The 12,426-nt window shown below is 39.9% G+C and overlaps 1 protein-coding gene across 1 annotated transcript in view; it reads right to left on the bottom strand.

Moving 5' to 3' along the window:
- LOC119797916 (inactive N-acetylated-alpha-linked acidic dipeptidase-like protein 2) overlaps positions 1 to 12,426 on the bottom strand; it is an 89,116-nt gene that overhangs the window by 21,103 nt on the left and 55,587 nt on the right. Inside the window, exon 4 of the mRNA XM_038307180.1 lies at positions 2,800 to 3,067. Coding sequence (XP_038163108.1) covers positions 2,800 to 3,067 — 268 coding nt within the window. The remainder of the gene's footprint in view (positions 1 to 2,799; positions 3,068 to 12,426) is intronic.

Below are 12,426 nucleotides of genomic sequence, written 5' to 3'. Positions count from 1 at the left end.
TTGTAGCGACAGTGGAGAGGAAAAACTCCCTTTTAACAGGAAGAAACCTCCAGCAGAACCAGGCTCAGTGTGAGCGGCCATCTGCTGAGGCCCACTGGGGTTCAAGGAGACAGAAGCAGACATAGAAAAAGAAGCATAGATACAAAAGGCAACTGTCAACCAGCTCCACAGGCGGCCCCGTCCAGGAAACACACAGCCAGGCAGACGAGCTCCGAGCCAGCTCCCATGTCAGAGGATGAAGAGAGCACATCCAGTTAGTCACAGTCAGAGAAACAGGACTACACTGGCCTCACGGACTAAAACTGGTAGTTGGTTCCACAGGAGAGGAGCCTGATAACTAAAAGACCTGCCTCCCATTCTACTTTTAGAAATTCTAGGAACCACTAGTAAACCTGCAGATTGAGAGCGAAGTGCTCTGTTAGGAACATCAGGAACAATCAGATCTCTGATATCAGATGGAGCTTGGCCATTTAAGGCTTTATATGTGAGAAGGAGGATTTTAAATTCTATTCTTGATTTAACAGGAAGCCAATGAAGAGAAGCCAGGATAGGAGAGATATGATCTCTCTTTTTCATTTTCATCAGAACTCTGGCTGCAGCATTTTGGATCAGCTGAAGGCTTTTAACTACAGTTTGTGGACTTCCTGATAGTAAAGAATTACAATAGTCCAGCCTTGAAGTAACAAATGCATGGACTAGTTTCTCAGCATCACCCCTGGACAGGAGATTGCTCATTCTGCAATGTTCCTCAGATGAAAGAAGGAAATTCTAGAAACCTCTTTGATCTGGGATTTAAATGACAGGTCCTGATCAAAAATAACACCAAGATTTTTTACTTTATTATCTGAAATCAGTTTAATCCCATCCAAATGAAGTGACTGACTAATCAGCTTCTTTTTCAGAGACTCTGGTCCAAAGACTATAACTTCTGTTTTGTCTGCATTCAGAAGCAGAAAATTAAGAGTCATCCAGGTTTTTATGTCTTCAGACATGCCTGTAATCTATGTAATGGGTTAGCTTCATCTGGATTATAGACAGATATAGCTGGGTATCATCAGCATAACAGTGGAAATTGATACAGCAGTCATTTATTTTGAGGATAATAATTTATTGTACTGAAATGCTTTTGATGCCGATTTGAATATATATGGAAGAAAAACAGTCTCATTGGAATCTGCCTTTTTTTAACACCGAATTTTAAACACAGAATTTTTTTAAACATGGAATTCCTTACTCTCAGTTTTTATCTGCTAAAAATTATTATCTGCTAAAAAAAAAACCCAGAAAAATTCAGCTGCAAAAGTGTTGACCTTTTGGTGAACTCAAGCCAAAGCAATCTATACTCGATAGAGTCAAGCAGCATCTAGCCAATGAAATTAGCTCATTTGGTCACGTGACACAACGACCGCGCTCAGCGCTGTCCCCGACTGAATGAGGAATTTTTTTTGTTAAACAGATAAAATTAAAGAAGTTAAGTAGTTAAGTCAGTAGCTAAGTCAGTTAGCTACTAACTTATCAGACTGGGTGAAACAACAGAGCCGATCACAGCTAGTACGGCTCGAAGCTAGAAGCTGCTCGACTATCGAGTGTAGATTGCTTTGGCTTGAGTTCACCAAAAGGTCAACACTTTTGCAGCTGAATTTTTTGCAACTGAATTTTTTTTGCAGCTGAATTTTTACCAGATAAAAATTGAGTGTAAGGAATTCAATGTCTAAAAAAAATCAGTGTTTAAAATTCTTTGTTAAAAAAATTCACTGTTTAATCCAATGAGACTGTTTTTTGCATGACTCTTCATCCAACCATACATTTATGCAAGAAAAAGTCCCTCTTCATGTATGGTTCTTGGAGACATATCAGTGATTTAGATCTTGATTTAGATCTAGATTCTAAATCTGCTCTTTATAACTGTTCTTTACTTAAGAAAAACCAAAACGCTCCAGTTAGACATCAGGCACGGTCACTTCAAATTAAATCCACAGTCCTGTGGTACATACAGGGTATATGCTGGTGGAGATTCTCAGTCATTCAGGTCACTCATTCTAAAAAGTAAAAAAAAACAATCCACTGGACTTAGTTTTCAAATTCTGAAGACGTTTTGCTTCCCATCCAGGAAGTTTTCTCATTTCAAAATGTCTGGATTAGCATTGAGGTCCAGACTTTATTGAGAAGCCAAACTAAAACCTTGTAAAAGCTTAGAAAACATGCAGATTGAAACTGGAAAATCAGCTCCACCCTTTAATAATGTAACTCGTTGAGGTTGTTATTGGCCTGAAATACCCGATACTGGTCCATTCCTCTAAAAGGCAGTCGTTAAGGGTCATTGTTGGCCTGGCTGACCTGGCGAGATCATTTACTCCACTGCTTAGCTTAACCCTACCCTTTTTTCTTTCTTAACAAAGATGGCTTCCTTCACGCCCCTCTCAAACCACCTGTCTTCTTTGTCCAAAATGTGAACATTCTGGGATTTTATGTTTGGAGAAAATCCTCTTGAGTTTTTCAGAGACTCCAGCAACATATTGGATGGATTTTTTTGTTTAATTGTTTAAAAGCAAAAACATGGAGTGTATGGAGTATGCATTAAATCCTGGGCACTTTGTGAAGAACAGTTTCTTTATTTCCCAATAGAGGATCATAGAAAAGAAACAATCTGTGTAAATCAAAGGAAAATAATTGAACTCCTAATAGGAAACATCACTTATATTATAGAAACGTAAGAGTTTTATGATCTGAAAACACTGAAAGACGTAAAGAAGCCAAAACCAGATTCACCAGATCATTACTATAAGTGAGGAAGGCTACCTGCACGCTGCCCACTGCAGAGTAGGCTGCATAGGAGAACTGCTCCTTCAGCAGGTCTGGGGGCCCCCGCTGGTCACATGGGGTCCCACTGGGAAGGAAACACTGGTGGCTGGATCTGTCAGTGATGGTGTTTGGGGTGGATCCAGGCAAGCTGAGCAGAACCGTGTAATTGTAGAGGTGGACATCAGTCAAGCCAAGTCCTACCCACTGCTGGTACAGGTACCGGGCTCTGGATTCTTCACTGTCATCTGGAAGACTGGAGAAGGACCTGGAGGCAGAATATAAAAGAATGAAAGATATTTAACACTTTGCTCTCTGCTTTCCATCTTAAATCCTTTCTGCTTTAAAAAATTACTCTCATCATTAAGCAGGTAAAATAAATAAAGCTGTTTACTCCCTACATACCGTCAGATTAAGTCATTTAGAGCTTACAATAGAGTATAAGGCCAGGCTAGAGATTTAATTTTTTTTTAAATACCAGAATTATATGATAATATTATGAGAATAAAGCCACATCTTATTAAAACTCTTACAAGAATAGCCGCCTTCCCTAAAATGAGGAATATATATATGTATATGTGTATATGTGTATATATATGTGTATATATATATATATATATATATGTGTGTATATATATATATATATATGTGTGTATATATATATATATATATATATATATATACACACACACACACACACACACACACACACACACACACACACACATATATATATATATATCTACATATAACATAATACAAAATAACCCTGCTATAGCAGATTTAGGTTACACATCATAAAAAGTTGTTGAACGTAGAAAATCTTATTGCTTCTTCCAGAAAGTTCCTTTTTTGCAATAAAACTTTTACCTGTTAATGTTTTCTGTCACATTACGTTGTTATAGACTGAAAACATAAAAAGCCAGTTTGAATAAATGTCAGGAGCCGATTGAGAAGCGGTGATGATGAGTGCTAAGCATAATTTAACTGGACCTCAGTATTGCAGAGAGCAGTTCTATTTAAGTCTCCAGCCTGTTTGACCAGAGGGCTGAACTGAATTAATGTCTTTTTTTTTGCTTTTCAAACACACCAAGAACCCTCACAGGACTCCAGAGTCACCGTCATTCTCATTTTCCTAATTGTAAGAAAAAAATGTCAATAAAAATTGATCCTAGTCTTATTTGATTCTCTCCTGGTTTGTTTGGTTCTTGATATTTACCCTCTTTATTGTTCTGACTCACAGGAGACTGGACTCCAAAGTTCACCAATAAAGACGTGTGCAGACTGGGGTGGCCTGCAATTCAAACCCTCGCTCAAAACAACACATAAAAAACTCCATCATATGGGATTTCACAGAACAAACCCTAAATAACAGTGTGAATCATGACAGTATGAAAACACATGGAACAAATAAGGCTTTGATTCGTTCGAGATAACCTTACCTAATTAAGAAAAAAAGGAACACCAATGTCAGCTCCTTCTTTGCAGTTAGATAAAACTCTGCTCCTTTCATGAGTGAATAATTTAATGATTCCCCAGTAAGGACATCAAAGTTAGTTCTAAACGGTCTGATTTCAATATGCTTCATCACACATGCAGACCAGCGACAGGAAGGCTTCATCTGAAAGGGGCCAGCACTTCTACAGTATGTAGAACGGCCATCGGGGCTGTGAGCAGAGGCATCACTGGCAGGTTGGTGTTTCCTAGAAAGGAAGAATGCAGCTAACCTTTCCTCACAGAAGACAAAAAGGTATTATCTGCATCCATCCATCATCCATCCATCCATCCATCCGGCATCTATCCATCCGGCATCTATCCATCCGGCATCCATCCATCCATCCTCTTCCTCTTTATCCGGGTCGACAATAAAAGTAACTAGTTATTAGTAGAAGTAACTATTGCGTTACTTTTGCGTTTCTCGCCCCCGTAACCCTCACCACCCGGCCCCCATCTTCTCACTGTGTGTTTCCAAAGCCAGCTGAATAGAGCGGACGACAAAGACAAGAACCTGCAGAGAGTTTAGCATTTATTGCAACTCAACGTAAATGACATCAGGGGGGAACGCTATCTGACGGGCCCATAAACCTCGTCAGGTAGTGTTCCCTCTGCTTAACATGGGGGGAACGCTATCTGAGGGGCCTATAAATCCCGTCAGGTAGTGTTCCCTCTGCTTAACATGGGGGGAACGCTATCTGAGGGGCCTATAAACCTCGACAGGTAGCGTTCCCCCTGCTTAACATGGGGGGAACGTTATCTGAGGGGCCTATAAATCCCGTCAGGTAGCGTTCCCTCTGCTTAACATGGGGGGAACGCTATCTGATGGGCCTATAAACCTCGTCAGGTAGTGTTCCCCCTGCTTAACATGGGGGGAACGCTATCTGAGGGGCCTATAAATCCCGTCAGGTAGTGTTCCCTCTGCTTAACATGGGGGGAACGCTATCTGACGGGCCTATAAACCTCGTCAGGTAGCGTTCCCCCTGCTTAACATGGGGGGAACGCTATCTGAGGGGCCTATAAATCCCGTCAGGTAGTGTTCCTTCTGCTTAACATGGGGGGAACGCTATCTGAGGGGCCTATAAATCCCGTCAGGTAGCGTTCTCTCTGCTTAACATGGGGGGAACGCTATCTGACGGGTCTAGAAATCCCATCAGATAGTGTTCCCTCTGCTTAACATGGGGGGAACGCTATCTGAGGGGCCTATAAATCCCGTCGGGTAGTGTTCCCTCTGCTTAACATGGGGGGAACGCTATCTGACGGGTCTAGAAATCCCATCAGATAGTGTTCCCTCTGCTTAACATGGGGGGAACGCTATCTGAGGGGCCTATAAATCCCGTCGGGTATTGTTCCCTCTGCTTAACATGGGGGGAACGCTATCTGATGATGTGTAAATATCATCAGGCTGCATTACCTCTACTCATGGGTGTGAAGTTTTTTAACAGGGCATTCAGATCTGGGGAGTGAATGAAATTAATAACTGGGGATGTTTAATTCTGAAATCCTGTGTGTTTGGGTTGTTATAGATACTGCAACATCTATCTATCTATCTATCTATCTATCTATCTATCTATCTATCTATCTATCTATCTATCTATCTATCTATCTATCTATCTATACATTCAGATTTCTCCCTTTCTCCATATAGGCTATCATTTGATCCTTCACGCTCTCCATAGTTCTCCTGTGGCGTGAGCACAGGGCGACTGTTGCGCGCCTTTAGCTAGCGTGCGCGTTTCCTGTCGCTTGCGCGGTGAATCATGCCGCCTGCGCTGTGCGGAGATGCAGGGGAAACCGTATCTGATGGGGAAACGCAGCTCGACGTAACACCGGTATTTCCATGTGGAAAACGCTGTTTTGCTGCAGGAGTCCTCCTGACTCTCCATCTCTCTGTGTGTGCTGTACGTTAACACCCACCAGCAGAAACACCCACCTACCCAACTGACAGATGGAATCTCACTATACATCAGCCATTCTCATCCTCCCCTCTCTCATGAAAAGGCGCGCACGAGTCCTATCATGAAAAAAGGTTCATTGTGCGACCTGAGTAATGTGCAGTAACGGGGTGTCCACAATGGTAACTGCGTTATAGTTACAGTCAAAGTAATTAGATTACTCGTTACTAAAAAAGTTAACGATGTTAGTAACTTACTGAGTTAAGTTACTTTCAAGTTTCTTTCGACGTGGAGGAGCGGCGACTCTACTCCGAGCTCCTCCCGGGTAACTGAGCTCCTCACCCCATCTGGAAGGAAGCGCCCAGCCACCCTGTGAAGGAAACTCATTTCTGCCGCTTCTACTCGCAGTTCTGTTCTTTCAGTGTTATCTAAATAACACTGAAATAAAAAATGCGTCCAAACGAGTGTGAGCTGCACCACTGAAAACAAGTGAGAACTAATTTTACTCACCAGTTATTTCTCTGAAAAAGGAACCTGGTTAGAAAACCTTAAAACCCACCGGATCGTCTGCGAAACGTTTTTAAAGAGTTAATAACTCAGAATGCATGAAAAATCCACCGGTAAAATGTTTACCGATATAAACATGTTAGACATCGTTGGAAAGCTTCGATTCTCCCCAATCCAACCACCAAGATCATTTTATGGACACAGCGAGCAGCAAAGCACAATTAACACAGATATAGCAACCTGTCAACATGTGACAACGCAGACACAACAAGCAGGCATGACTTTATTACTGCTGTTCAAAAAAGATCTATTATTATTATATAACAACCGAGTCATGTTTGAACTGATGCAGCTTGGGTGTTTTACTCACCCAATTATCATTTATATATTCAGAAACTAGAGGGTTTTACCTTTCAAATACAGTATTGCACATGTAATGTGGGCTAACAGTTCATCAGTTGTTTGCTTTTCCATTTTGGTATAAAACAGGCGAGGATTTCCCAAAATGAGGTGGAGGTTAGGAATTTGCTAGGGATGCACGATATTGGGATTTTGGCCGATATCCGATATGCTGATATTTTAAAACTCATGTAGCCGATAACCGATATCGATACCGATGTTAAAGCTGGACAAAAATAAGTAGTCATTGAAAATAGCAGTTTTGTTATCCATTTCTGACACTTGAAAAATAATATACTCAAATATATTTTCATATGCTGATATCAAATAGATTTTTAAAAACGCGGTATCGATCTATTTTACTTTCAAAATCTCGTGAAATTTCATCGTTCTGTTACAAACTCTCATGATATTTTGCAAATTCTTGTGAGATTTTGCTAGTAAAATAGATCGATACCACGTCAATATATCAACGTATAAAAATATGGCAACATTTGGTGAATTTTCGGGGGATTTCGTAGCATAACGATGACATATAGCAATATTTCATTAGTAACAGAGATTGATATGGTGTTTTTAAATGGCAATATATCAGCATATGAAGATATTGGGATATTTTAATGGATCAATATTTTTTCCCTCGTCTTTAGAAGTTTTTAAGTCTTTAAAAAAGAAGTTTTTGAGGAAGAAGAAGAAGTAGTATTTATTTTATTTTATTTTAGACTTTAGAAACTCAGAAGCTGATCAAATATCGGGTTAAATATCGGTGGGGTGGCCGATGTCCGATATTCAGTTTTAAGGCCGATACCGATAGGGGGCCCATTATATCGTGCATCCCTAGAATTTGCATTTGCCTTTTATGATCTAAAATGTCTAATAATTTAGCTTTATAACCAACTTGAGTTTCAATAATGAAATATAAAATGTATCTTATTAATTGATGAAATCGACATCATATCTGAAAAATTGTATACTAATCCAGATCTATATGGTGTGTGGTTGGAAAGGGATTAGTAATATAATGATGTAGATAATATAATTCTTGTTTGTTATAAAAGAATAAACTAAATTAGATATTTAGAAATTCATATTTTTGCATGTTTATGCTCTTTAACCTGCTGTATAATAAGCATGGAGCTTAAAAAAAATACTGCTTTTGAAAAGCAATTTAACAAAGAACAGGGGTTAGAAAATACCAGAAATAAAATGACTATAAAGTACAAAATGAAAAATGCTTTAACTGATGCACCAAAGTCAGGCTCCAGTAAAACTGGCTCTTCTTATGGTGTCACCACTTATGCCAGCTATTTTCCTTTTCTATTGCATTCACAGCAGCGTCGGTCGGAAAGCAGATCAATTTGCATCAGAAGAGCAAAACTCCTTTAGGGAACTTAACTGTTCTTGTCAGTGAGTGTTCTTGAAAGGGATTATCACAAACAGAACTCACACATCCTGGTATCTATTGAGACAAGAGCTAGAAGATGTTGTTCCTCACAAGCTTCAATGAGAGGCTATTATCTCACCCTTTAGCAAAAAAAGACGAGGTGTGCTTCAACAGGATGAGGAGCTTTTCAATCTGCAAAGAAGAAATTTAAATGATGTGGAAGATCTGTTTAAACAGAGATGGTGTTTGGAGTGTGAGTATGAGAGAGAGAGAGACAATACGATATCTCTATCAGAAGCAGATGGTCCAAACAAACAACTGTGGCATTCTGTAGTCAGCAGGCTACGTCTCAAAGCTCTCCAGGAGCCGCTGGCATGAGGGCTTGTGTGCAAATGTTTTCATTCATGCGTGCCACAGAGTTTCCCTGAGACATGAGAGACCTTCATCCATTAGCCAAGTAGATGGAGGGACTCCCTGTGGTTTGGGACACATGGCCAACATTGCTGACACTTCAACTCCCAGAAGATGCTGGGTGTGAGAGGGTGTCAGTCATACTAGCTCTAAGATTAGCATCTTTATTTAAATACATTATCTGGCAATAACACAGAGGTAAGCCATGGCTGACATGAGCCACAGCCTTTTCCGATTTACTTAAACTGCCTAGGTTTAGTTACAGTAGGATGACCTATTATTCCTTTATGATAAATGGCAGAATTATGAGACAAATGAAGAAATATAGGAAGACATTTCATGAGTATTTGATCAACTGTTTTTTTTTTTAACTGTGGCATCAGATCATCCTATTGCAAGTTTACCAAAGCAGTTTGCTGCTGGAACGTCGTCCCCCATCTTCCTACAGAGCAGGATTAACTGGGTCAGGTTTGTTGGCTGCATTACTAACATCCAACATTTCAGCTCTGCTGTGATTTTAAGATGTTCTTTTGAAAGTGAACACCTGTTTGTATTTAAACCACTTAAGGCTGATTTATACTCAGAAACCAGGCTTGTCTGCGTGTGTTGCAGTTAATGCAGTTATGCCCCGCCCCTTCTGCAGACACTCTGCTGCACCTCTCTGAAATTGTAAGTAAGCGCAGCGAGAGGCCTCTGATTGGTCAAATCTCCATCCGCTCTACTCTACGCGTATTTCTTGTCCACCCTGGACAGAGAGGGGGGGTCCACCCTGGACAGAGAAGGGGGGTCCACCCTGGACAGAGAGGAGGGGTCCACCATGGACAGGTCTCACAGGGCAACACAGAGACACACAACCATTCACACTCACACCTAAGGAGAATTTAGAGAAGCCAATCAACCTAACAGTCGTGTTTTTGGACTGTGGGAGGAAGCCGGAGTACCTGGAGAGAACCCACGCATGCCCAGGGAGAACTTGCTAACTCCATGCAGAAAGACCCCGGGCCGGGAATCGAACTCAGAACGTTCTTGCTGCAAGGCAGCAGTGCTACCCACTGAGCAGCCAGTTCATTAGTATAGTACAAATTCTCAAAGATTGTCTTAATCTCAATCAATCATAGAGACAATTTCAAAGACAGTTTTATGCTCTACATGCATTAGGGATGGAACGGGTTATGAAGACTGTCCGAACCGTTCGGTTCGACTGTTTCGGTTCGCGCGTGTTGGGTTCGGTTCATGCAAGAAGAAGAAGCGAAGCAGCGTAGCCGGGTGTAGCAGAAAAAAATCAGTTGTTGTGGAGAATTGTGTGGGTATGGCGAGTGGGAAAGAACAGGAGTTGGAAGACGCGCCAGCAGCACTTTATAGGTCTGCTGTATGGGACCACTTTGCATTTAGAGTGACCTACGATGACGGCGGAAAGAAAGCTGGGGATAAAAGTGCAACAGTGTGCAAGCATTGTGCAACACGTTTTATTTATGCTAACAGCAACATGACCAACATGTCAGGCTAACAATCAACATATACTGAACCGAACCGTGGATTTTGTGAACCGTTCCACCCCCTAACATGCACCACATACTACAGCCAAGTTTAGTTTATTATTCCAATTGGTTAAACCTTTTTTTACATCAAGTCAATGACTTCCAGCATTCACTCCACCTGGAGGAACATGTAGTGACAGCTGCTTGCATTGTGTCTTTGACTTTGTGAAACTTCCTGTCTTAATGTGTTTGACATATTTTGTTTTTTTATAGCAGTTTCAGTTTTAATGGACCAATCAGAATTCTTCAAACAGAAAAAAATATGGATGTTTTACCCAAAGCATGAAGACAAACGCGTCATTTTAGAAAAGTTGGATACAATCAACAGTTCTGTTTGGTTAAAGTTAATTTGGTCTTCCTGACATTTTACCTGTTTTAAAGAATTAACAGAGTGTGGCTGCTGCGTACGTCTCATTACTTTACTCTGTTTGGGAAATATAATCAAAAAACAATTAAGGAACGTCAAGAGAAGGTTGTAAAGATATTTATTATTTCCAATGCTGAGCAACCTTTCCTGTGCCTATAGAGATGTTCTCATTGTGTTAAAGTGATGATATGGATGCATTTGAACATGATGCATGGACTGAATGTTCTCCTGTTTCCCTACATCAGAGACTCATGGAAAAATGTTTATTTTTAGCATCAGCAGGGAACAGTAGTCCTTTTTTAATGTTTCCTGTCTTGTCTTTTTGGTAGCTAAGCTTTAATCATTTTTTTGTTCACAAAATCACTAATTTGAACCATTTAGACTATGAACTTTAATCTTTAACTTCCTAATTGTTCAATGTCCTTCATATTAATATAAACAGTAAATGGAAATACAATTTTAATGCAACATCCAAAAATCACTTTGACACACAACCAGACGTATTAACTTATTAAAAAAAAAGAGTACTTATGGGCCTATTTTGCTTTGTGCATTCATTCATTGCATGTTTTATGCTTATTATAATGATAATAGGCAAGAGCCACGAGCATGGGAGCAGGCAGATAAATCACATTTAGCTTATGCATATTGTAGAAATAATTGAGTTGGTGAGTGTGCCTATGTGCATTCCTGGGCCAAGTAGACTTAGCATATGAGACGCTGCTTCCTCTGTTGGCAGCTGCGGAGGATAATATATTCCTGTAGGACACAATCATTTTAATAGCTCATCCATTTGTTCAAGAGACAATTGATTTTCTCTGTTTCAATACACGTTAGTCACATTTGATTTCTCTCGTCCTATTTGAATTTGTCATATTTTCAGAGTGTGAAGCTTTTGCTCAGGCCTTAGAAAAGGAAATCTTTATATAGGTGCCAGGGTTAGTGTTCAGATGGGATCCAAGTGAAGATTGAGACTGCCAATAAAGAAGATTTAAGACATCATTGGCAAATCATTGCAGTGCAAGTCAGAGGGGAGAAATCCAGAAAAGCACATCATCTGAGAGTTCATTAAGCAACATCTGGAGAGGAATCATGATGCAGTGCTGCGCTTAAACATGTTGCATGTTTGTTTTGCATTGAATAAAATGTTTCATGCTTTGCTTTTCTACTCATATGATGATCTGGAATATAAGATATTTTCCACCATAAAAGTGGGTGTTGGATGAGCTTTGCAACCCAGAGAATTTCATCCAAAATAAAAGCAGATGTTTGAAATATAAAAAGACATAATCTGCTCCTCCCCTACCTACTGGCACTGAGTTACCCAAAACATTTAGGCCAGTCAGGGCAACAAACATTATTATAAAATGCACTAATTTAAATGTTCAAAAACACAAAAGCAAATTGGTTAAAAAGCTGAAAAAAGACAAAGATGAGGTTCTTAAAAACAATCCAAACCGTACACTGAAAAAGTGTAACATGTAGCTGTTCATTCAGACTAATGACCGTCACTCTAAACTGAATAAAATTATTGATTTGATTGTTTAACTCAGTTTTTGGGGGATTTTGAGACATCAAGTTTGATTTAACCTGAACTAAATACACAAACAAAGGACCCAAAACAAAGTTTTT

Source organism: Cyprinodon tularosa, unplaced genomic scaffold (genome assembly GCF_016077235.1).
Source record: "Cyprinodon tularosa strain WSP-4 unplaced genomic scaffold, ASM1607723v1 ctg601, whole genome shotgun sequence".
Lineage (NCBI taxonomy): Eukaryota > Metazoa > Chordata > Actinopteri > Cyprinodontiformes > Cyprinodontidae > Cyprinodon > Cyprinodon tularosa.
This window is presented reverse-complemented; position numbering and strand designations above follow the sequence as displayed.